Below are 26,929 nucleotides of genomic sequence, written 5' to 3'. Positions count from 1 at the left end.
AACGACGGGGGGATTTTGTCAGGCCCCATGGATTTATTATTCTGAAGGTTTTCTATAAATTTTCCAACTTCATGTACGGCAATAGTTGGGATAGAGAATGAATCTTGTGATTTCAATTTATGAATACAAAATTATTTTAATCTAAACAACAGAGAGTCCCCACCCTCGACTTCTTCATTTACATATTTAGATTGTTTCAATCGATCAGCCAAACACAGAAAGTGTTCATTGAATTCGTCAGGAGAAATGGCCCTATTTAATCTGCTATTTCTTCTTTGGGATTTACCTAACACTTCATTTATGGCTTGCCAAAGCGTGGCAACATCCTTTTTGTCTTCAACCAATTCATGAAAATGATTACTTTTTGCCTGGCGTACTAACTCGGTAACTCTATTGCGTGGTGCTTTAAATTCTGATTTCCTATGATTTTCTTTCAAAAAATCACATAGTGCCATAGCTTCTACAATCTCAGGAGTAAGCCATGGTGGTAATGTAGGGGATTTTACTCGGTGTTGCCTCAGAGGGGCATGCTTATCAATAATCGGGTAGAGTATACTTGAGAAACAAATAAGCGCCTCCTCAGCCTCAGTACAATTAAACACATCATGGAACGGAGCTGAAGATAAGTCTATGAAAAACTTAGACTCGTGACAATTTTTAAAGCTCCGATATTCGATGGTTGTGTGTCCTTTTTTATGACATTTTGGGATTATATAGTTCCATGAGCAGCAAGTCACGTAATGATCACTAATGCCAGAATTTACCACATTAACATTCGAAACCATTGTTTTTCTATCCGTGTATATATGGTCATTTAATGTCGCTGTTGATGCAGTTATTCTTGTTGACGTTTCAACTAGTTGTTGAAGGCCAAAGAGGGACAAAGTTGTGCACCAAGCTGTCTGTGGTTTATGCAAATCGATATTGAAGTCGCCTAATATTAATATAGGCTTATTTTGGCTCTTGATACTGTCCATAAGGTTGATAAAATCATCTGTCCAGTTTGACAATGCAGCAGGGTTTCTATACAGGAAACCCACGAGCAGAGGGGTAGACTTATCAATTTTGATTTCAAGCCACAGGCACTCAACATTCTCAGCTTCCAAATCGGGTCTACGGTGAGTGTAATTAACTAACGATTCATGTACAGAGAGAGAGAGAGAGAGAGAGAGAGAGAGAGAGAGAGAGAGAGAGAGAGAGAGAGAGAGAGAGAGAGAGAGAGAGAGAGAGAGAGAGAGAGAGAGAGAGAGAGAGAGAGAGAGAGAGAGAGAGAGAGAGAGAAAGTGAGATGGAGAAAAAATGAGAGAGACAGAGAAAGAGATGTTTGCCGAGGGTTGCACACAACTGTTCCTACAACTTGGGAAGAGGATAATTAGACACTGAGACTTGAACATCTGGTTGCTGTTTAGGCCTTGCTTTTAACATGTATATGCTCAGATTATGTAGCCAGGTTTTCTGACATAAGAACGTACTACTTGGAGCAGACGACACAAGTGACGACCTTGTCATTGATGTAGGGAGGAATATTTGGTGGCCGTTTATGACTTACTTTTAATATTTATATGCTCAGATTCTGTAGTCAGATTCTCTGGCATTAGAAGACGAGTCATTTGGAGCAGACGACACAAGTGACGACCTTGTCATTGATGTATGGAGGACAAGGAAGACTTCCGCACACAGTGACCACATAGAAGAACGTAAGGCCGTGGTCATTCCTCACCCCGCTTGAGTCGTCTTCAGGACTGCCATCCAGACACACGTACTCGGTACCGTACTGGTCTTTGTACTGTGAAACCAGGTGTCCGGTGTGGTGGGGTGTCCAGCCCGGGGGACAGGTGAGGGTGGCGGGCACCATGATGGTGGTGGACTGAGGTGCCAGGCACACGGAGCAGGGCACGTCGTGGTCGTGGTGACCAGGGATACGTTCATATTCAGCGCCGTACAGGAGGCCGTAGTGTGATGGTTTGGCCGTGTTGTCAAACTGTGGTGTCCTCGTCAGACACAAAGTGTTGGTTCCGCTTCCTTTTACGTAGTGATTTTTACCTCCGGCAACCCCTTTAGTAAACACAGGAAACAGATGTTAGTGATAAATCCGACATGTCGGTATAGGGGGAGGGCCCCGAATAGGGATCGGTTCCTAATGAGGACCGCCTCCCGTACACTAAAAAAAACCAACGTAAGAGCGCTCAGAAACAATTCCAGTCGCGATACTTGCCCTCTTTGCATAACTTGCACATACAAAAACAGACGGCGATGCACAAACCAAAAGATATTAGGCCTTTTCACTACACTTAGAACTGTACTCACTCTAATTGTGACGTTTACAACGGACTAGTTTCGGTCGGCAAACAGAGGTGACTACTTTAAAAAAGAAAAAAAGAAAAAAAAAGGTTATAACAGACAGCTGAGACAGACACTGGTTGTAAAATCTCAAAATGTGACCCACCTTCTCCGTGTATTCGCAAAAATAATAGGTACACGGGTTGCAGTAATTAACGAAGAAACTTTCTGTGATTACCTAATCACGACCCTACCAACCTGTCTAGCTAGTATTGAAGCTTTTGATAAGACACCATGCACAAAAGAAAGAAAGTGTGTGTGTGTGTGTGTGTGTGTGTGTGTGTGTGTGTGTGTGTGTGTGTGTGTGTGTGTGTGTGTGTGTGTGTTGTGTGTGTGTGTGTGACGACATTTGTCCAATATTACACCACCCAAAACGACCTTTTTCTCGATATGATTTACTTTGAACGGTCGGAACGGTTACGAACATGATATATATATATATATATATATATGTATAGGTTACAACACGAGTGGTTTTTTATATGGCTTGTATTTCAGTCAAGACCCAGCGGATGAATATCATCGGGAGACACGAGCCTCTGGCGAGTGGCTCTCGATTGATATTCCCGCTGGGTCTTGACTGAAATACAAGCCATATAAAAAACCACGAGTGTTGTAATCTGTATATCCCATTCTACCATCAAACACAAAGTGTAGACTACTAGCGGCACTGTTGCGATCTGTGCAGGGTAAAACTGTTACCAGCGAGACTTAGCCCTTTTGCAACCTTAAACTAAGTGACCGTCGCTGAAAAAATAAAACGAATGAGTGCATCGATAAGTACGCGGTAACACTACTTTCAGACCATTTAAAAGCTTTAAGTAAAGGTTCATAAGTTGCAAGAAAGTAATGAAGTCGAATAGAAATTAATTTAGTTGAAGCGCACAATTCTTTTGTTTTGCGTTTCAGGTCGGCAGAACGGGCGAAACGGGTTTGGGACCCATTTGGCTTACTCGATTCAGAATCGATTCCACGTTGTTTTTCTCGAACGTGTGTAATTAGGCTTATTGACAGAGAAGCAAATTTTAGGGAACAAATATGTAGGTTTAGATTTAACCATTTGCTCCCTATTTGAAATGTATCTACGTGATAAACTGTTTTGCGAGTGTGTCTGCATGGATGAACTTAAACTGGTATGGGTGCCAGTGAGGAAAACGCGACCGACACGAGTCTGTCACCGCCGATTGATTGCATTTTGAAGGAATATGACTGGATTACGGAAAAATATGTGGACTTACTGCAGAGCCAGGCAAAAGAGTAGACTTGCTCGCAAAACACGTGAAACAGCCGATGTTTGATAGCTGAAGGCGCACACCAAAACACACTACCGAAAGATTCTCAAAAGTCGTCTGCTAACGATGCAAGGGGAGGGTACTCGTGTTTTTGTTTTGGTTCGCTAGCATCTGGTTATCTTGTAAGTTGAATGTTCGTTTTTTTCGACCTGCATTGCTTTCATAATGAAAGAAACTTTTGCTTATTGCATCTCATACATCAGATCAGTTCTGAGATTCATTTTTGCGTGCAACTGATATGGTTTTCTGAGCCGTGCAATACGATTTTAGAACTTCATACAAATGTGTCACATTGTTCCGCGCGAGGTCAAAGGTCGGGAGGAAAGTAGTCCTTTGCCCAAATCGGAATCTGCACTATCATATATTTTTTGGAGTCCATGATGTATTTATTGAGCTATAAAAATACAACATATATACCCATACTGAAGTAACAGAGACAAAGAAGGGAGGTCATGGGATATATATATATATATATATATATATATATATATATATCTCATAATTGACATCAATGAGATTCTTTTGAGATTTGGCTAGCAGATTATACCCATTTTGTCTCAATCTGTCACACAGTTTGTCTCATTGTTATGTGAAGGCAACCGGGCGCAATTTTGGCGAAGGATGGAAAAGCTGCCTTTTTGATGGCGATTTTCCACGGTATTGTGTAGTTGATTTTCAGTTTGATGGAAAATACCGTTTATTCAAAACACACAGCTTGAGAGCAAAAACCTGTTTGTGTGCATGTCAATACTAAAAGTAAATAGACCATCATGAGAATGGCGGTTTACATGCGTACGTGTGTGTGTGTGTGTGTGTGTGTGTGTGTGTGTGTGTGTGTGTGTGTGTGTGTGTGTGTGTGTGTGTGTGTGTGTGTGTGTGTGTGTGTGTGTGTGTGACTTACCAGTATAAACCAGAACGGTGTTGTTGGGACAGCTTTTTCTCCCCCAGCGAACGAAACTCGAACCTGGAAAGGTAACAACAGCACAGAACGTTAGCAACTAGGTTCGAGGTTGTTGATTTTTAACGTCCCTAGAATCTCGGGGTTAGAACTCTCCACAGTGTCTCCCACTGTGTCACAATGCTTCCCACAGTTGTGTCAATATTTACCAATGTCGTCAATGTTTATTTGAACCGCACAACCCAATTCTACTGTGTCTCCCGCTATGTCACAATGCTTCTTAAAATCATGTCAATATTTACCAATGTCGTCAATGTTTATTTGAACCACACAACCCAATTCTACTGTGTCTCCCGCTATGTCACAATGCTTCTTAAAATCATGTCAATATTTACCAATGTCGTCAATGTTTATTTGAACCACACAACCCAATTCTACTGTGTCACAATGCTCCCCACAGTTGTGTCAATATTTACCAATGTCGTCAATGTTTATTTGAACCGCACAACCCAATTCTACTGTGTCTCCCGCTATGTCACAATGCTTCTTAAAATCATGTCAATATTTACCAATGACGTCCACATTAAATTGTGACGAAGACTTGCCCCAAGAACAACGTGAGAGGAATCAATCTAACCTTTTCCCTTTTTCAGTTTTTCCATTTTTGTCTCTATCTTCGCCTGTGATGTTTGAAATTCTCCTTTGGCAGCACGAAGGTCTGACTTGGTTGACCGAAGTTCTGACTTGGTTGACTGAAGTTCTGACTTGGTTGACTGAAGTTCTGACTTGGTTGACTGAAGTTCTGACTTTGCGGTAAGCTGACTGATCTCGAGGGCGTGCAGTTTGTCTTTCAGGGATGACAGCTCTATTGCTTGATGGGCCAACAATGCCCCCAGACCGTCATCACTCTTGCTGCACAGACACACACAGTCATCAGTGCGATTCATTGTTTGTATGATTTGTATACACTGTGTGACACAAAACGAAACGCGCTGCTGAAACATAACATGGCTGTCCAGGGAGAATGTTGTAGTCCAACAACTGGATGATTGCAGTACACGTATTGTTTTGCAGTTGGTAATCAGTATAAATGTGTTTGAGCGTGTGCATGTACAAACCCCGTGTACGGAAAAGTCAATACCAGGCCACTTTTAGTCACGCGAAATTCCTCGACAATGGCCATGAATGTATACATGTATGTTTATACCCTGCTGATGCAACATGCAGAGCTTGACACTTTTATTCACAACTGTTGAAGATACCTGCCTTACGTTGTAAACAACCATGTACGACATCGCACACCTTCCAGGCATCTTCCTCCTCCTCCCCGCTTCCCTTTTGATTACATGGGATACGAGTCTATTTACGCTTTGACACAAAACATGAACAATCTGGCTGCAAAATCGGAAGTTTTGGCTGAACTAATTGTGCAGGTTGCCATTGGTATTAGGCACCAATAAAACAAAGAAGTCATCTTAACAAATAACAGGCTACCAATGAAGTCTCCATACGGAAGAATGCTCCTATCCTATGTAAAAGCCTGCGCGGCTCTATGACAATTTACCGGTTGGTTTAGATAAGAAGTTGTGTATCTAAAGTTGTTCTTATGCAGTTTAAATATCTCGGCAGGTCTGAGAAGGTGAGCAGAACAGTTATCACGTGATGGACTGCGGATCTAATGGTCAAAATCAGCACTTCGCGTCTGTTTGTTTCAGGGCTTGTTTTCACTTGCCTGACCAATCAACGTAAAAAAAACCGGCCGTGCATAAACACAACACACACACACACACACACACACACACACACACACACACACACACACACACACACACACATACACAACACACACACACACACACAACACGCACACACACACACACACATACACAACACGGCACACACACACACACACACACACACACACACATACACAACACGGCACACACACACACACACACACACACACACACACACACACACACACACACACACACCGTGGACACACACACACACACACACACACACACACAAAACACACAAACAAAATATTCTTCAATTTCATCACAATTTAAAGTGGGGGGGTCTAGTGACACTCTAGGCTGATCGTCCGTGAGTAGCCCTGCAGGCTCTTGAATGTTGGTATATATCCAAGTGGAGGAATGGTCTTTTTCCATGTAAAACATTAGCAGATCTGAGATGGTAGGCTAAAGTACTAGCAAAGGAAAGACTGTGCCTCAAAAGCAAGGCAACCGAATATTTCGTTTCACAGACAATACCTTTCTGGCGATGAACTTAAAGCCTGTCTCCTGTCTCGCAGCAGCTCTTCCGTCAGTTGTTGTGCACCCCTCTGCACAGACTGGGAGTCAGAACTCACCACAGTACAAGTGGAAGCAGCCAGAATAATACAGAGCAATATGGATAAGGCTCCCATCTCGGCGAGATCTTGCCTTGTACGGATCATGTCAAATTGAAGTGCTCTCGTCTCTGTCTATATTTCGTCTCGTAAACCTGCCACAGGTTATAGAGAAAAACGTGTCTTTGATCTTGCCGTATTGAGATGTGTGGAGAAGATTTGTTGTGGCATTATTGCAGTTTCAACACGGACGTTGTTTGATGGCTGTTCGCCTTTCTCACACATTTTATTAGAACGAACTGTGGTTTGTATGGTATCAACTGTGGACATCAGAACTGATTGATCTTAGCTATGAGTCAGAATCATATACCTGCAACCCTTTCATTGTTGCTCAATCGATCGTCACTCATGTTAATCTATCTACGATCTTTAGAGGCCTGTTCAGAGCTCCCCACGGACACCTCGCCGAGAGGGTCTCGAGACCCTAGCTTTGATTTTAAGAGGTTATATAGACCCCCTCATCGGAGCTGTAGAGGGTCGAAAACTCCATGGCCTTAAGTCCCCGGCGTATTGTTTGTGATGACGAGTAGTGTAATATGTCTTTTTTTGTCGGAATATTCCAGACACACGCACAAGTAAACAGACACACAGACACACGCACACGTGCACACGTACACAGACACATAGACACACGCACACGTACACATACACACGCACACGTACACAGACACACATACACACGCACACGTACACAGACACACATACACACGCACACGCACACGGACACACAGACGTATTCAAGCATGGCGACATTGGTGCTTGCACTTACTAGCTGACGACTATAGTCTGCAAATGTTGCGTACGGTACGCACGAGAACGTAAATTGAGTGCTCTTTGTATGTTTAGTGCGTCCCGGGACCACCTCAATACATTTCTATTACGTATTTTTGGCTTTTAGTGCGGGTAGGACTCAGGGACGCGCAGTTTGTGGAGCTCTGCCTGTAGAACACTAATAGCCGCAGTTTCGCTCGATACTCACCGAGTTTCTTTCTGTTTTCATTTGTTTGGAGGAGAGATATGGCTTTGATCTTGTCATAATAAGATGCGTTGAGAAGATTTGTTGGGGCGTTATTACAGTTTCAACACGAAGTTACGTCTTTTGATGACCGGTTTTTTTTTCTCACACATTTTATTAGAACGAACTGGTATCAACGGTGCACATCAGAACTGAGAGCTTACATTAACAACGAGTCAGATTCATGTTATAGCAAATCCTTTTATGTTGGCAAGGAAGTACATCGTCAACGTAAATCCGGCCACCATCTGTCTTTCAATGACCGCGCCCTCTATGTCGGAGCGGCCATCCTACGGATTCTTTGGCCAGTTTTCATGTTGGAAAGCAGGGCTGGTGTGCACGAAGCAAAACTGGGCGTAACCCGACGTGGTGGAAACACCGTGATTTCAAACAATCTGACCCCACGGCTGCGTTCCGCTTATTTGGGTGGAACCCAGTTTCGCTTCGTGCATCTCAGCCCTGTGCTCTCCAACCTGTTGTACCTATTAATACGCTCTAGAATTCGAAACAAAAATATTGGACATTCTTAAAAGGGGTCCCGGGACGCACAACAACTGAAAAGAGCGGGTCCTGGGACGCACTAAATGTGTGTAATCATGTGTACCGTTGGTACTGATGTAAAGTCTTAACTAGTTTCCATAAAGAACGGACATTTGACTGGATTTAGAAGAGAAAAAATATTCTACCTGATCTCTACCGACGTGAATTAAAGGCACAGTAAGCCTCCCGTAAACCATCAGAGATACGGTCAGGCTTTTACACACAGTACAAACACCCTTTCACCGATTGAGAACATCGTAGGTGCCCTCCGTAAAGAGCGAACAATTTTCAAATAATTTATTTTTTGCGTGGTTTATCTTACCCCTGAGCCATCGTGAACCCGTGTGATCCAGTTTCCCTTTTTCACAATGTAGTCGTCAGTTAGTCATTTGAATGCGACTCGATGTGAGCTTATCTACAATAGCACGTTTTTATGCACGAAACAAACGGCTGTGGTTCACAAGAACTCTAGCGATGGCTTTTGACTGTTGAGAGGAACGGCGATATGCACTGTAAACCGTCGTCTGCTACGACCCTTGCGTGACCCTGCTTCCGGGTTTGTACTGATCTTGTCTTGATGAAAAAATAATTCTTTTATGATTAAAGAATGTTTGTGTAACAAGCTGTCAATCTATTATTTAGATTTTAAAAGTTAGGTCTAGCGCAAAAACATTCTGATAATCATCGATTAACGGCTATCGCCAGTTTACATCGATAGAATCAGACCCGAAGGGAAGTAACTCAATTTTTGACCTGAGTTCAGGATGGGTCCAAAAAGTGTTCGAGACAATCTGCAAAATTAATTCTTTAAAAACTGCTCGCTCTTTACGTAGGGCACCTAGGATGTTCCCGTTTGGTGAGCGTTCAAATGGAAGGGTGTTTGTACTGTGTGTAAAAGCCTGACAGTATCTGTGATGGTTTACGGGAGGCTTACTGATTTCCGGTATCAGTTGAATAAAGTTCATAACATTAACAGCCGACCAGCACCAAAACGAGGCACCATTTGTAGAGGACCAAGTCCACGAAAATAAATTCTTTGAAAAAATTTCTCACGCTCGACAGAAAACATCCAGGATGTTCCCGTTCGGTGAGCGTTCAAATGGAAGTATGCTTGTACTGTATGCAGACGCTCGGGGAACTCTGTGATGGTTTACGGGAGGCTTACTGTGCCTTTAACTGAGTAAGTCTAACCGATATGACAAATAACGCTTGTGTGGAAGTCTCTCCTTCTGGTCTTTGGATCCTCGAATGATCCGTGGAGCGGCTCCTTGGACCCCTTGAACATTATGACTGGGAGTCGAGGGACCCTCTACTTAGGGTATCTGTGGAGAGCCCTGGGGAAGGATTGAGGTGGGGGGGTTGGCGGGAAAAAGGGGGGTTGCGATAGAGAGAGAGAGAGAGAGAGAGAGTGAGAGAGAGAATGAGGGAGAGAGAGAGAGTGAGAGAGAGAGAGACAGAAAGAGAGAGAGAGACAGAGAGAGAGAGAGAAAGAGAGAGAGAGAGAGACAGAGACAGAGACAGAGACAGAAACAAAGACAGAAAGACAGAGACAAAAAGACAGAGAGAGACAGAGAAAGAGGTATGTTTGCCGAGGGTCGCACACATCATTTCTTACAACCTGGGAAGGGGACAATTAGACACTGAGACTTGAAAATTTGGTTGCTGTTTAGGCCTTGCTTTTAATATTTATATGCTCAGATTATATAGCCAGGTTTTCTGACATAAGAACGTGCTACTTTGAGCAGACGACACAAGTGACGACCTTGTCGTTGATGTATGGAGGACAAGGAAGACTTCCGCACACAGTGACCACGAGGTAGAACAGAAGGCCGTCGTCATTCCTCACCCCGCTGGAGTCGTCTTCAGGACTGCCATCCAGACATATGTACTCGCCGCCTTGGTGACTGGAATGCTCTGAAGCCAGGTGTCCGGTGTACTGGGGTGTCCACCCCGGGGGACAGGTGAGGGTGGCGGGCACCATGATGGTTGTGGACTGAGGGGCCAGGCACACGGAGCAGGGCACGTCGTGGTTGAGGTGACCAGGGATTTCTTGATACTCAGCGCCGTACAGGTAGCCGTAGTATGGTGGTTTGGCCGTGTTGTCAAACTGTGGCGTCCTGGTCAGACACAGACGGTTGGTTCCGCTTCCTTTGTGGTCGTAGTATTTCCCTCCGGCAACCCCTTTAGTAAACACAGGAAACAGATGTTAGTGATAAATCCGACATGTCGGTACAGGGGGAGGGCCCCGAATTAGGGATCGGTTCCTAATGAGGACCGCCTCCCGTACACTAAAACAAAACAACGTAAGAGCGCTCAGAAACAATTCCAGTCGCGATACTAAGTCTTGCCCTCTTTGCATAACTTGCACATACAAAAACGGACGGCGATGCACAAACCAAAAGATATTAGGCCTTTTCACTACACTTCTGTACTCACTCTAATTGTGACGTTTACAACGGACTAGTTTCGGTCGGCAAACAGAGGTGACTACTTTACAAAAGAAAACAAGTCGCGTAAGGCGAAAATACAATATTTAGTCAAGTAGCTGTCGAACTCACAGAATGAAACTGAACGCAATGCCATTTTTCAGCAAGACCGTATACTCGTAGCATCGTCAGTCCACCGCTCATGGCAAAGGCAGTGAAATTGACAAGAAGAGCGGGGTAGTAGTTGCGCTAAGAAGGATAGCACGCGTTTCTGTACCTCTCTTTGTTTTAACTTTCTGAGCGTGTTTTTAATCCAAACATATCATATCTATATGTTTTTGGAATCAGGAACCGACAAGGAATAAGATGAAAGTGTTTTTAAATTGATTTGGACAATTTAATTTTGATAATAATTTTTATATATTTAATTTTCAGAGCTTGATTTTAATCCGAATATAACATATTTATATGTTTTTGGAATCAGCAAATGATGGAAAATAAGATAAACGTAAATTTGGATCGTTTTATAAATTGTTTCTTTTTTTACAATTTTCAGATTTTTAATGACCAAAGTCATTAATTAATTTTTAAGCCACCAAGCTGAAATGCAATACCGAAGTCCGGGCTTTGTCGAAGATTACTTGACCAAAATTTCAACCAATTTGGTTGAAAAATGAGGGCGTGACAGTGCCGCCTCAACTTTCACGAAAAGCCGGATATGACGTCATCAAAGACATTTATCAAAAAAATGAAAAAATTGTTCGGGGATTTCATACCCAGGAACTCTCATGTCAAATTTCATAAAGATCGGTCCAGTAGTTTAGTCTGAATCGCTCCACACACACACACAGACACACACACACACACACACACACACACACACACACACACACACACACACACACACACACACACACGCACAGACAGACACACATACACCACGACCCTCGTTTCGATTCCCCCTCGATGTTAAAATATTTAGTCAAAACTTGACTAAATATAAAAAGAGAAAAAAAGGTTATAACAGACAGCTGAGACAGACACTGGTTGTAAAATCTCAAAATGTGACCCACCTTCTCCGTGTATTCGCAAAAATAATAGTAGGTACACGGGTTGCAGTAATTAACGAAGAAACTTTCTGTGATTACCTAATCACGACCCTACCAACCTGTCTAGCTAGTATTGAAGCTTTTGATAAGACACCATGCACAAAAGAAAGAAAGGGTGTGTGTGTGTGTGTGTGTGTGTGTGTGTGTGTGTGTGTGTGTGTGTGTGTGTGGGTGTGAGTGAGTGTGTGTGTGTGTGTGTGTGTATGTGTGTGTATGTGTGTGTGTGTGTGTGTGTGTGTGTGTGTGTGTGTGTGTGTGTGTGTGTGTGTGTGTGTAACGACATTTGTCCAACATTACACCACCCAAAACGACCTTTTTCTCGATATGATTTACTTTGAACCGTCGGAACGGTTACGAACATGATAGATATATCTCATTATTACCAATTCAGTGCCCCATATGGCTTTTTGACCAATCAGGACGGATTCTAGGTGACCCTCTAAATGTTATAACGTTCAGGCAGGGACCCTTTTTGTTTATCACGCTAAAAATTAACAAGACAAAATAAAAATGTAATTTAACAAAAACAGCGTGATTTATTCTAAATAATGACACTTCAAATTTATGCTGTCAGGTAATACTCTCGTTATCTAAAAAATACCGAAAAGCGAGTTTTGTCGGTGGGTGCTTTACGGAACAGCAAGGCACCGCCCATCGTCTGAGTGTGCAATGCCGACCGCTCACTTGAAATCTAAATGATCAAAGTTCGGAAAAATCAAGTGAAATTGCGCCACTCGCTTTACATCAAATGTATCTTTTCGTCATTTCCCATCCGTCTGGAGTCGGTTCTAAATCTGTCGCTCTCTGTTCAATGAGAAAAAGCGAAGCAACCGAAACGCATGTTCAACATGGTTTATCTTGTGAGATTGTTGTGTGTCAAAGGCATTTGACCTGTGAATATTCATCACGTCAGGTGTGTTACTCTGATTGGCTGACTCGGATCACGGGAATTCTTTGACTGACATGCATAATCAGGTAGAAGCGCTCAAGTTCCCATTGCAGCTGTTCTGTCTAATTCGCGGGGTTGCTTCGAAATTTCTTTTGGTCGAATTAAACGGTAATAAAACCGTTATTTCTAATATGCTGACTGTTAGCAAATGATATCGCCTAAAAGGCTCATGCTTGATATCTTTTTTTTCGACATGTCTTGTTATCATTTGCTAACAGTCAGCATATTAGAAATAACTCATATAATTGACATCAATGCGATTCTTTTGAGACTTGGCTAGCAGATTACCCATTTTGTCTCAATCTGTCACACAGTTTGTCTGATTGTTATGTGAAAGAAAGCGGCCGCAATTTTGGCGAAGGATGGAAAAGGTGCCTTTTTGATGGCGATTTTCCACGGTATTGTGTAGTTGATTTACAGTTTGATGGAAAATATCGTTTATTCAAAACACATAGCTTGAGAGCAAAAACCTGTTTGTGTGCATGTCAATACTAAAAGTAAATAGACCATCATGAGAATGGCGGTTTACATGCGTACGTGTGTGTGTGTGTGTGTGTGTGTGTGTGTGTGTGTGTGTGTGTGTGTGTGTGTGTGTGTGTGTGTGTGTGTGTGTGTGTGTGTGACACTTACCAGTATAAACCAGAGTGGTGTTGTTGGGACAGGTTTTCCTCCCCCAGCGAACGAAACTCGAACCTGGAAAGGTAACAACAGCACTGAACGTTAGCAACCAGGTTCGAGGTTGTTGATTTTTAACGTCCCTAACAGCTCGGGGTTAGAACGCTCCTCTGTGTTTTTCACTGTGCCACAATGCTCCCCAAAGTTGTGTCGAGATCTATCAATGTTTTCAATGTTTATTTGAACTGCACAACCCAATTCTACTGTGTCTCTCACTATTTCACAATGCTTCTTAAAATCATGTCAATATTTACCAATGTCGTCAATGTTTATTTGAACCGCACAATCCAACTCTACTGTGTCTCTCACTATGTCACAATGCTTCTTAAAATCATGTCAATATTTACCAATGTCGTCAATGTTTATTTGAACCGCACAACCCAACTCTACTGTGTCTCTCACTACACAGATACAAGATACAAGAAATTTTATTGTCCTCATCAATACAAGGAAATTTGGCATGTGTGTGGCAAGACATAATACACTGATACATAGACATTTACAAAGCAACAACTGAAGTTGTCATAATGCTTCTTAAAATCATGTCAATATTTACCAATGTCGTCAATGTTTATTTGAACCGCACACCCCAACTCTACTGTGTCTCTCACTATGTCACAGTGCTTCTTAAAATCATGTCAATATTTACCAATGTCGTCAATGTTTATTTGAACCGCACAACCCAATTCTACTGTGTCTCCCGCTATGTCACAATGCTTCTTAAAATCATGTCAATATTTACCAATGTCGTCAATGTTTATTTGAACCGCACAACCCAATTCTACTGTGTCTCTCACTATGTCACATTGCTTCTTAAAATCATGTCAATATTTACCAATGTCGTCAATGTTTATTTGAACCGCACAACCCAATTCTACTGTGTCTGTCGCTATGTCACAATGCTTCTTAAAATCATGTCAATATTTACCAATGTCGTCAATGTTTATTTGAACCGCACAACCCAATTCTACTGTGTCTGTCGCTATGTCACAATGCTTCTTAAAATCATGTCAATATTTACCAATTACGTCCACATTAAATTGTGACAAAGTTAGAGGAATTAATCTAACCTTTTCCCTTCTTCAGTTTTTCCATTTTTGTCTCTATCTTCGCCTGTGAGGTTTGAAATTCTCCTTTGGCAGCACGAAGGTCTGACTCGGTTGACCGAAGTTCTGACTTGGTTGACTGAAGTTCTGACTGAAGGTCTGACTTGGTTGATTGAAGTTCTGACCGAAGTTCTGACTTGGTTGACTGAAGTTCTGACTTGGTTGACTGAAGTTCTGACTTGGTTGACTGAAGTTCTGACTTTGCGGTAAGCTGACTGATCTCAAGGGCGTGCAGTTTGTCTTTCAGGGATGACAGCTCTATTGCTTGCTGGGCCAACAATGCCCCCAGACCGTCATCACTCTTGCTGCACAGACACACACAGTCATCAGTGCGATTCAGTTTTTGTATGATTTGTATACACTGTGTGACACAAAACAAAACGCGCTGCTGAAACATAACATGGCTGTCCAGGGAGAATGTTGTAGTCCAACAACTGGATGATTGCAGTACACGTATTGTTTTGCAGTTTGTAATCAGTATAAATGTGTTTGAGCGTGTGCATGTACAAACCCCGTGTACGGAAAAGTCAATACCAGGCCACTTTTAGTCACGCGAAATTCCTCGACAATGGCCATGAATGTATACATGTATGTTTATACCCTGCTGATGCAACATGCAGAGCTTGACACTTTTATTCACAACTGTTGAAGATACCTGCCTTACGTTGTAAACAACCATGTACGACATCGCACACCTTCCAGGCATCTTCCTCCTCCTCCCCGCTTCCCTTTTGATTACATGGGATACGAGTCTATTTACGCTTTGGCACAAAACATGAACAATCTGGCTGCAAAATCGGAAGTTTTGGCTGAACTAATTGTGCAGGTTGCCATTGGTATTAGGCACCAATAAAACAAAGAAGTCATCTTTACAAATAACAGGCTACCAATGAAGTCTCCATACGGAAGAATGCTCCTATCTTATGTAAAAGCCTGCGCGGCTCTATGACAATTTACCGGTTGGTTTAGATAAGAAGTTGTGTATCTAAAGTTGTTCTTATGCAGTTTAAATATCTCGGCAGGTCTGAGAAGGTGAGCAGAGCAGTTATCACGTGATGGACTGCGACTCTAATGGTCAAAATCAGCACTTCGAGTCTGTTTGTTTCAGGGCTTGTTTTCACTTGCCTGACCAATCAACGTAAAAAATCCCGGCCGTGCATAAACACATACACAACACACGCACACACACACACACACACTCACACACACACACACACATACACACACACACACACACAACACGCAAGCACACACACACACACGAACAAGCACACATACACAACACGCACAGACACACACAAAACACACACACACACATTGACACACACACACATACACAACACGCACACACACACAGACACACACACACATACACAACACGCACACACACACACATACACAACACCCACACATACACACACATACACAACACGCACACACACACATACACACTGACACACACACCGTGGACACACACACACACACACACACACTTACACACAACACACACATACACCACACACACACACTCACCCACACAACGTGGACACACCCAAACACACACACACACATACACACATACACACATACACAACACGCACATACACACACACATACACACACACACTCACACTGACACACACACATACACACATACACAACACGCACACACACACACACACACACCGTGGACACACACATACACACACACACACACACACACACACACACACACACACACACACACACACACACAAAACACACAAACAAAATATTCTTCAACTTCATCACAATTTAAAGTGGGGGGCGGGTCTAGTGACACTCAGTCTAGGCTGATCGTCCGTGAGGAGCCCTGCAGGCTGTTGAATGTTGGTATATATCCAAGTGAAGGAATGGTCTTATTCAATGTAAACATGAGCAGATCTGAGATGGTAGGCTAAACTACTAGCAAAGGAAGGACTGTGCATCAAAAGCAAGGCGACGGAGTATTTTGTTTAACAGACTGTACCTTTCTGATGATGAACCTGAAGCATGTCTTCTTTCTCGCAGCAGCTCTTCCGTCAGTTGTTGTGCGCCCCTCTGCACAGACTGGGAGTCAGAACTCACCACAGTGCAAGTGGAAGCAGCCAGAATAATACAGAACAATTGGAATGAGTTTCCCATCTCGGCGAGAGCTTTCCTTGTACGGATCATGTCAAATCGAAGTGCTCTTGTCTCTGTCTATATTTCGTGTCGTAAACCAGCCCACATGTTATAGAGAAAAACTCTGCTTTGATCTTGCGGTATTGAGATGTGTGAGAAGATTTGTTGTGGCATTATTGCAGTTTCAACACAATCGTTGTTTGATGGCCGTTTGCCTTTCTCACACATTTTACATGAACGCACTGTGGTTGGTGTGGTATCAACCGTGGACATCAGGACTGTTTGTTCCATGAATCAGAATAATATACCTGCAATTCTTTCATTTTTGCTCAATCGATTGTCACTCTATCTTCGACCTTTAGAGGCCTGGACTAGGGCTCCATACGGACACATCACCGAGAGGGTCTCGAGACGCTCACTTTGATTTAAAGAGGGTCCATGGACCCCCTCATCGGAGTTGTAGAGGGTTGAAAACCTCAGGGGCAGGTTCCCGGTGTATTGTTTGAGATGACGAGTAGTGTAATATGTCTTTATTTGATCGGAATATTCTAGACACACGTACACAGACACACAGACACACGCAGGGCATTGGTACTTGCACTTTCTAGCTGACGACTACAGTCTGAAAATGTTACGTCCGGTACGTACGATAACGTAAATTCAGTGCGTCCTGCGACCTACTCTTTGTATGTTTAGTGCGTCCCGGGACCCCGTTCAATACATTTCTATTACGTATTTTTGGCTTTTAGTGCGGGTAGGACGCAGGGACGCGCAGTTTGGGGAGCCCTGCCTGTAGAACACTAATAGCCGCAGTTTCGCTCGATACTCACCGAGTTTCTTTCTGTTTTTATTTGCTTTGGGGAGAGAGGGCTTTGATTTTGACATAGAGAGATGTATTGAGAAGATTTCTTGTGGAGTTATTGCAGTTTCAACACGAACGTGGTTTGATGACCGTTTTTCTCTTTCACACATTTTATTAGAACGGACTGGTATCAACGGTGCACATCAGAACTGAGAGCTTACATTAACAATGAGTCAGATTCATGTTATAGCAAATCCTTTTATTTTGGCAAGGCAGTACATCGTCCACGTAAATCCGGCCACCATTTGGGGATGGATTAAGGTGGAAGGTTGGCGGGGAAAAGGGGGTTGCGTGTGTGTGTGAGAGAAAGAGAGAGAGAGAGAGAGAGAGAGAGAGAGAGAGAGAGAGAGAGAGAGAGAGAGAGAGAGAGAGAGAGAGAGAGAGAGAGAGAGAGAGAGAGAGAGAGAGAGAGAGAGAGAGAGAGAGAGAGAGAGAGAGAGAGAGAGAAGGATGCTTTGATTGAGTACCTGATGGACCCTGTGACTCGATGGAGGGAATTATTATGGGTCATTTTCAGATTGTACGCGCTTATGGCGCATTACGCGATAGTAACCCAAACACCGAACACTACTGATGCTTTCTTTTTTTCGTCGCAACTTCGGTGCGTGCGGTGCAGCGGAAGCCGACCGGGCGAGGTACCGAATCGTCCCTTGGAAATTGTTGTAGGCGTCCTTGGAGTTGAAGGCTCATCAGACATGAGGTTTTTGGGTATATGCACGACTTTCTGTCAATAGACAAGGTCCGGAAGTAACTCTGTATAACCCGTGGGACAGTTGCGTCCATTCGAAACAGAGAACCAAACCGTCGGTGTGGATATGTGGACTCAAGCTTCATGGCGTGAAGGAGCTCCTATATATGTTAATGATCTGAAGTGTCAGCTTCATATGATGCGATCTTGTTTATCTGTAATGTTGAGGAACAAGGAGTTTGTGCGTGTGTGTGTGTGTGTGTGTGTGTGTGTGTGTGTGTGTGAGTGTGTGTGTGTGTGTGTGTGTGTGTGTGTGTGTGTGTGTGTGTGTGTGTGTGTGTGAAGAAGAGAGAGAAGGAGAGTGCGAGAGAGAGAGAGAGAGAGAGAGAGAGAGAGAGAGAGAGACGGAGAGAGAGAGAGACGGAGAGAGAGAGAGACGGAGAGAGAGAGAGACGGAGAGAGAGAGAGAGAGTGAGAGAGACGGAGAGAGAGAGTGAGAGAGAGAGAGAGACGGAGAGAGAGAGAGAGAGAGAGAGCGAGAGAGAGAGAGAGACGGAGAGAGAGAGAGCGAGAGAGAGAGAGAGAGAGAGAGAGAGAGAGAGAGAGAGCGAGAGAAAGTCTGGAGTCTGGAGTCTGGATGGTTTCTTGATTAGGCCTTGGGCCCATTTCAATTCGGGGTGTACAAAGTTTCAAAATTACATGCTTCATGCATAATAATCATAATAATAATCATCAGCATCGTAATGACAGTCGACATGACGACAGTGAAAATAGGCATTTACAACAGCAAAACGTTTAAAAAAGGACAGTAATGCATCAACACAAAATCCAGTCTCTGTCACACTTCACTCATGTCTCTCTGTCATCCTTCCATCCATCTATCCATCCATCCATCCAACCATCCATCCATCCATCCTTCCATCCATCTCATGTCCCTCTGTCATCCATCCATCTAATCATCCGTCTGTCTGTCCAACCATTCATCCGTCATCCATCTATTCATCCCTCCATCTATCCCTTCACATGCCCTTCCACACGCAAATCTGCAACCAGTTATATGCATAATCGTATCATCTCTGACACATAGCATCACATTAACGTTTTCAAAAAACAAAACATTATTACTATTTTTTAAGCAATCGACAAAAAACCCAAAAATAGCATACACATAAAGCAAGATCATGCAATATCTCATATTCACTGTCCCCACTCACTGCGTATTTTAAACGCGTTCATGATTTCTTTCTTTCTTTATTTAGTGTTTAACGTCGTTTTCAACCACGAAGGTTATATCGCGACGGGCGTTCATGATGAAGGTTGCAAGTCTAAGTAATATTGATCTGTTTGGTGTCGCTAGAAGTAGCGCCAGTTTAAAGCTTGATGGACGGTTGTAATATTTTGCAGGTATGTAGTACTCACGAATACCAGCATATTTTGGACATTTCAAAACAAAATGAATTTCATCTTCGGTCTCATTTGCGCAGAATGGACACAAGTAATCTACAGCTGTTGACGACCGAATGTGTCGTAATCGATGCACTTTGAGTGGCGAGACACCAAGTCTTAACCTAATCAGACAGTTTCTTGCTTTGACATGCTTCAGGTCATTTAAGTATGAAGACATAGATAAGGCTGACTTGAAAGTGCTATAGAAAAGGAATCGTTCTTTACTTTGAACGGTTTCTATCCACTCTTGCTTGTATAATGTGACTAGTCTGTTCTTGAATTCCGTTATGAACGCATTTTCATTTCCAACGCCTTGTTGAATCCAAACTTGGTCAAAGCCGTATTTGTATAGCACATAGCAAACTGATGACGCCCATGTTCTTTTATTTTGTTCGTGTAAATAAAGCAGCATTTTATAAGCTTTCTGTGGCAATCGATGACTAGGCATTTTCAGGATGCGCAACCAAAATCGTATGGACTTAACAAACGTGTTGACAAATAACGGGTGTCTTGCCAGTTTCACCATACACAAGTGTGTTTGGTGTTTTCATGCTTGTGTTCAGAAACCTCTTAAGGGCAAACAGATGCACCTTTTCAATAGGTGAATGGTCTGCATCAAGGCCCCAGACTTCTGCCGCATAACTGAGCATGGGCTGGATCTGGGAGTCGAATAGTTTATAGAATATGTTTGGTGATCTTTCTCCTAGAGTCCACAGTACCTTAAAAATACCAATCACACCCTTTCTTGCACGCAGCGCTAAATCGTTTTTTTTTTTGGGCGCAACTCAGTGTGCGACTAGCAGTGTCGGTATTGTGCTCTGTAAATATCATCTATTCTATGTTGTTCTACAATGTGTTCGTGCTTTAAATTTTGCACAAAGTAAGTTAAAGCCCTCGTAGACTGAGTGATTAACTCTGACCAGCATGTTATGCTGTGTGACATCTGATATCCCGTGTGAAAGTCTGTTGTGAACTGCTTGTGAGAGTCGCCATTTTGTCGCCATGATCCAGTACAGCCGTGATTTTTTGCTGCACGCGCGTCACGCATCAGTGACTTTACCTGCGGGTCAGCTCGATTTGATAACTTCAGCGCTCCGGTTAGTACGCCAGCGCAAGAGGGGGCGGAGAGGAGGAGTGAAGGTGAGAGCAAGAAGACGAAAGTATAGATTACCTTTACCCTCAATTGTGTTTGGTAATGTGCAGTCAGTGAGAAACAAAACAGATGAACTTAACGCTTGTTTTAGATTTCTGCAGGAATACCGTGATGCGAACTTGGTAGCTCTCACGGAAACATGGCTCACGCAAACAGACGGGGATCCCGTAGTAAACGGGTTTAGGCTGTTACGATTAGATCGTTCTGCTGATGAGACTGCCAAGGCAAGGGGTGGGGGCGTGTGTATATATATCAACAACCAGTGGTGCTCAAACGTGACTATTAAGGAACAATTCGGCTCTGTAGACATTGAACTTCTCAGTATTGCTCTTCGTCCTTTCTACTTACCTCGTGAGTTCAACCAGTTGTTTGTTAATACTGTTGTCTACATCCAACCGGATGCTGATGTGAACACAGCCGCTTCTCAGATCAGAGAAGTGATCCATCGCCTGTCCTCCCAGTCCCCCGAGTCCCCGAGTTTCATACTGGGCGACTTCAACAAGTGTAGGTTGAACCGCTCTCTCCCCGACTTCAAGCAATATGTCACGTGCTTCACCCATAAAAACCGCACACTCGACCTGTGCTACGGGAACATCAGGGCGGCGTATCGCTCTCTACCACTGCATGGACTTGGGAAGTCAGACCACAACATGGTGCAGCTCCTGCCTGTGTACAGACAGAAACTGAAGCAGTCCAAGCCGATCACCCGCACCACCAAGATCTGGAGCGCAGAGGCAGTGGAAGCCCTCAATGGCTGCTACCACTGTACAGACTGGTCAGTCATCATCGATGGGGCCTGTTCACTTGACGAAGCTGCTGACGTCGTCTCGTCGTACATCGACTTCTGCTCTGACACAGTCCTTGCTAGCAAGACCGTGAAAGTTTTCCCCAACGACAAGCCCTGGATCACACCACAGCTGAAACACCTACTGAAGGAGAAGCAGGCAGCATTCCAGCGTGGCGACAAGGAGAGAGAGAGGTCAACACAGAAAAATATTGACAAAAAGATCAAGTCAGAGAAAGTACGCTTCAAGAAGAAACTAGAAGTTAGTCTCTTGGAAAACAACCCCAGGACTCTTTGGAAAGACATCGAGACCATCACTGGATACAAACCTCAGAGAAAACCTCTGCAGTCATCTGATGAGACCAAGCTTGCAAACGACCTGAACACTTTTTATACTAGATTTGACAAGCATGATTTTCACAACGAGCAACGACAAATTCTTGAAGAGACCAGAGACCGCCAATGCCAGCCCGTGAAGATCAGCGAAGACGAAGTCAGAACACGTTTTAGAAAAGTGAACCCTCGCAGTGCTGCTGGTCCTGACAACATCAGTGGCAAACTTCTCAAACACTGCGGTGACTCCCTGTCCGCAGTGTTCTCCCAGCTGTTCCAGATGTCCCTGGACCAAAACGTCGTACCCCGCATCTGGAAGACATCTGACATCGTCCCAGTCGCGAAGAAGTCGTGTCCCAAAGAACTGAACGACTACAGACCAATCGCGCTGACATCGATACCCTTCAAGTGTGCCGAGAAGATCGTCCTTCAGAGACTTCGACTTCAAACAGCTGACCACCAGGACCCGCTGCAGTTTGCTTACCGCAGCAACAGGAGCACCGATGATGCTGTGTTGACTCTACTACACAAGCTGCATGAGCATCTTGACCGGCCAAAATCCTACGCCAGAGTCCTATTCATAGACTTCTCTAGTGCATTCAACACGATCCAGCCCCACCTGTTGATGGAGAAGCTCCTCGCCATGTCGGTAAATCCAGTGCTGATTCGCTGGATCTACAGCTTCCTTACGGAAAGACCACAGCGAGTCAGGGTTGGTGAGCAGTTCTCCAGCACTCTGAAGACCAACACTGGGGCCCCACAAGGGTGTGTGTTGTCTCCTGTCCTGTTCACTCTTTACACGGCGGGCTGTCGGAGCAGTGATGCTTGCAACCTGCTCATCAAGTTTGCTGACGACTCGTCCTTGACTGGCATGATTCGCAATGACGAGTACCTATACAGAGCGGCGGTCGCTGAGCTTGTGGGGTGGTGTGACAGAAACTACCTAGACCTAAACGTCTCCAAAACAAAAGAACTCATTGTCGACTTCAGGAGAGAAAAGCCAGAACTTCAACCAATCACCATCAAGGGTCAACCAGTTGAGACTGTTAAGTCGTATAAGTACCTGGGCATGGTAATTGATGATAAACTGGACTGGACTGAACACATCCGCGCTTGCTGCAAAAAGGGCAACCAGAGACTCTTCTTCCTCAGAAAACTGAAGAAATTCAGGGTGGACCAAAAATCATGTCACTGTTCTTTCAGTCAGTAGTACAGAGCGTCACGCTATACAACATCGTATGCTTCCTTGGGAGCGCAAAGAAGACGGATGTTGATCAGCTGGGGAAAATTATCAGAACTGCTGAAAGAATCATCAAAGAAGAACTGCCAAGCATCAACTCCATCTACGAGAAGACAGCCATCAGAAAGCTTAATAAGATCCGGTCAGATCCATCTCACCCTCTCCATCCCGTCCTCACAGCTCAGACTCCAGCCCGATCAGCATCGAGGAGGTTGCGCTCCTTCAAGTGCCGCACTAACAGGTTCCTGGACTCCTACTTGCCCTCTGCTGTCAGGCTACTCAACGCCACGACCTGAAGCAGCCTGTGTGATTTGCCGCCAACTCCGCAGCGATGGGCACTTTGGTGCATGTGTGGGTGCGCGGATGTTGATCCGCTGGTGTGAGTGTGTGTGTGTGTGTATGCCTGTGTCTGTGTGAGCGTCTGTGTGTGTGTGTGTGTGTGTGTGTTTGTATGTGTGTGCGTGTGCATGTGTGCGTGTGTGCTTGTGTGTTGTGATCGTGTGACTGTGTGTATGTATGTGTTTGTGTACAAGTGTGTGTGCGGGTGCGTACGAGTTTGTAGAATGCTCTTGGTCTTGATACACGCGCATGTGTTATCTATCCATGACCTTTTAAATCATGCCTGTGTGCCATTATTACCCACTCAATCTGAATATATTTTATTGTTTTTAGTTAAACTGAGATAGAGAGAGATGGCGAGTGAGAGAGAGAGAGAGAGAGTGTGTGTGTGTGTGTGTGTGTGTGTGTGTGTGTGTGTGTGTGTGTGTGTGTGTGTGTGTGTGTGTGTGTGTGTGTGTGTGTGTGTGTGTGTGTGTGTGTGTGTGTGTGTCTGTCTGTAAGTGTGAGTGCTGCGAGAGACGCTCAGGATGTCTACATGCGTTTTAATGCAATTCTAATTCTAAGCTTACAGCAAATATGAAGCGGGCTAGAGTTATTAGTTTTAAGTGCAATCGTTTAATTCTTAATACATGTGATGTTTTTTATGTCTGACACTGTAAGGCAATTTTCCTTGTTTTAATGAGGACAGTAAACATTTTGAGTCTTGAGTCTTGAGTCTTGTATGAGAAAATGTCAACCTTGTAGAAAAGTAAATTCCTAAGTATTTATACATGTTCACAGTTTCCATTACGTTATTGCCATACATCCATTTTTCAATAGCTGCAATATGACCACCATTTCCGAAGATAACTATGTTAGATTTTTCTAAATTAACAGTCAAGCCAAGATTACAAGCAGTTTGGTATAGCACGTTTATCTGGTTCTGTAACCCACACACAGTGTCAGAAATCAAAATAACGTCATCTGCGAACATGAGAATCAATATCTCAATAGAATCTGGGATAAGTTGTATACCATGTCGTCAAAGTGAGAACAAAATTGGACTATTTATTTCTCCCTGCTTCAGGCCTCTCGGACACATGAAAAAGTCAGTGACCTCGACTCCCGCCCTTACTTTTGCTTTAACAACGTTGTACATACTAAGCATGGCTTGGTACATTTTACCTTTTATTCGTTTGCTTAGCAACACCTTCCACAGCTTTGTACGGTCTATTGAGTCGAAGGCCTTCTTGAAGTCAATAAAAGCAACGTATAGTTTTTTGTGTGACAGTAACTGTCTTTGTACCATAGCAATTAGAGTAAAAATATGATCGGTCGTACTGTACTTTTTACGAAAGCCGGCTTGACTTTCATTTAATAGGTTGTTGGATTCTACCCAACTTGTTAGTCTTTTGTTTATGATAAAGCTGTATAGTTTGCTGCAAATATTAAGTAATGATATGCCTCTATAATTGTCTGGATTGTTAATATCCCCTTTTTTATGAAGGGGGTGAATGATGGATTCAGACCAGTCTTCAGGATATGAACCTGATGTAAACAGTTTGTTGAAGAACCGGGCTATGAATGGTACAACATGAAAAGCTGAATTTTTGAAAAGCTCACTAACAACACCATCTGGCCCTGCAGCTTTACCAATTTTCAATGCTCATATGGCTTCGTAAACCTCTGTTTCTGTTATGTCATATTCCAGCATCTGGGTACTCTCCAGTTCATTTTCATCTACTACCTCTTGTGCTTCATCAACAGTAGGATTGTTTGCGTCCGTTTCTGTGAATGTGTTGAATACATTGTAAAAGTGTTCATACCATTGTTCAGTTTCTATTGTGTTAGCATTAGTTGTTTTTCTTGATAAAGACCTTATGGTTCTCCAGAATGTTTTAGGATCTTTGCCACTTTTTTGCAACAGTTCAATTGTTGCTTGTCTGTGGGCAACTTTTTTGCATCTGTTAAGTTCGTTGTACTCATTTCTGTTTTGTGTGTACACAAGTTTGTCTAGATTACCGTTGTGGACATTTCGTAAGTCATGTCTTACAGCTTGCCTCTTCTCTTTGCATTCAAAATCAAACCATGCCTGTTTACGTTCTTTTCCTATTGTTATACTTTTTTTCATGCATTCGCCAGCTATAAGCAGTCCTTCTGTAAACTTTCTAATCGAGGCATTTACATCCATGTCTATTTTGCTTTCTGCTTCAATAAAACAGTGTTTTACCTCTTCAGAAATTACACAAGACATAAATTCTTCCCTTTTATCTGGGCACCAAACGAGTTTGTCAATTCTATACGTCCTTGGTTGTTTTCTATCCAACTCATGCATTTCACTTTGTATTTGAATGTAGCACTCGACAGGCATATGTTTTGACTCGATTTTTTCCGCTACGTGCACTCTGATGTGTAAATCAAGGAGGAGTCTGGAGACAATAATATAGTCAATCACACTACAACCAGAGGTGGATATATATGTGAAATTCCCACGCTCGTCACCCTGGCTACCGTTCAAAATTTTCAGATCGAACTGTTCGCAGACACTGAGTAAACATTTACCATATTCGTTCAGTTCTTTGTCTTTTGAGTTCCGTTTCACACAGTCTTTTTCTAAGTAATCTTCATGTATCGAAAAAATGTCGAGATTCCCATCGAGAAGTGTTTTATGCACCGCATTTCTCGAACTTGTTCTGGCATTTAAATCACCAATTAATATAAATTAGTTAGCCACCGAGCTCGAAAGTATTCACTTAGATGCAATTCGAACCATTGTTGGAGCAGTCCGCGGTACAAGCCATCAAAAATTGTACGATGAGTCAGGCTTTATTTCATTACTAGAGAGGCGAAAACGTCATAAATTGATATTATTTCACAAGATCGTTCACCGCAAGGTGCCAAACTACTTATTAGCGATATTGCCACCATTGATATCAACTAATAACCCATATCACCGGCGCAGACCTCTAGACAGGAAAGTTCCATCGTTTAAAACTGAATTATACAGAAACTCATTTCTCCCATCTACTACACAACTCTGGAATTTTTTACCAGACTATATAAAACTTAGTGATTCCCTAAGTGAATTTAAGCACTTTTTGTCAAAAAACGATTTAAGTCCGCCGTGTTATTTTTATTCTGGAGATCGCATGTCACAAATAATTCACTGTAAGCTCAGGTTATATATAAGTGATCTCAAT

The 26,929-nt window shown here is 43.2% G+C and overlaps 3 protein-coding genes across 12 annotated transcripts in view; all 3 read right to left on the bottom strand.

The window, feature by feature from the left end:
* LOC138949029 (uncharacterized) overlaps nucleotides 1–17,024 on the bottom strand; it is an 80,133-nt gene extending 63,109 nt beyond the window's left edge. Inside the window, exon 1 of one of the 2 annotated variants that reach the window (XM_070320739.1) lies at nucleotides 16,772–17,024. In XM_070320739.1, the coding sequence (XP_070176840.1) occupies nucleotides 16,772–16,956 (185 nt within the window). In that variant the 5' untranslated portion in view covers nucleotides 16,957–17,024. The remainder of the gene's footprint in view (nucleotides 1–16,771) is intronic. The other variant, XM_070320742.1, reaches the window with a different exon arrangement.
* The window catches only part of LOC138949027 (uncharacterized), a 117,982-nt gene that overhangs the window by 15,622 nt on the left and 75,431 nt on the right, over nucleotides 1–26,929 (bottom strand). For 3 of the 7 annotated variants that reach the window (XM_070320730.1, XM_070320731.1, XM_070320729.1), the window contains exons 2-3: nucleotides 14,876–15,068; nucleotides 5,265–5,324 (exon numbers count right to left, since the gene is read on the bottom strand). The exons of 2 other annotated variants lie outside the window; for them this stretch is intronic. In XM_070320730.1, the coding sequence (XP_070176831.1) occupies nucleotides 5,265–5,324; nucleotides 14,876–15,068 (253 nt within the window). Of the gene's footprint in view, nucleotides 1–1,259; nucleotides 2,056–4,533; nucleotides 4,597–5,167; nucleotides 5,443–6,806; nucleotides 7,037–14,875; nucleotides 15,069–26,929 lie in introns of those variants that run through there. 2 more of the 7 variants (XM_070320732.1, XM_070320733.1) reach the window with 2 other exon arrangements.
* The window catches only part of LOC138949033 (uncharacterized), a 127,065-nt gene continuing 110,288 nt past the window's right edge, over nucleotides 10,153–26,929 (bottom strand). For 2 of the 3 annotated variants that reach the window (XM_070320747.1, XM_070320745.1), the window contains exon 3: nucleotides 10,153–10,679. In XM_070320747.1, the coding sequence (XP_070176848.1) occupies nucleotides 10,231–10,679 (449 nt within the window). In that variant the 3' untranslated portion in view covers nucleotides 10,153–10,230. Of the gene's footprint in view, nucleotides 10,680–13,612; nucleotides 13,676–26,929 lie in introns of all 3 variants that reach the window. The other variant, XM_070320746.1, reaches the window with a different exon arrangement.

The sequence above is a fragment of the Littorina saxatilis genome, linkage group LG15 (assembly GCF_037325665.1).
Source record: "Littorina saxatilis isolate snail1 linkage group LG15, US_GU_Lsax_2.0, whole genome shotgun sequence".
NCBI classification, from domain to species: Eukaryota; Metazoa; Mollusca; class Gastropoda; order Littorinimorpha; family Littorinidae; genus Littorina; species Littorina saxatilis.
The sequence above is the reverse complement of the archived record's forward strand: the minus strand, read 5'-3'. Positions and strand labels throughout refer to the sequence as shown.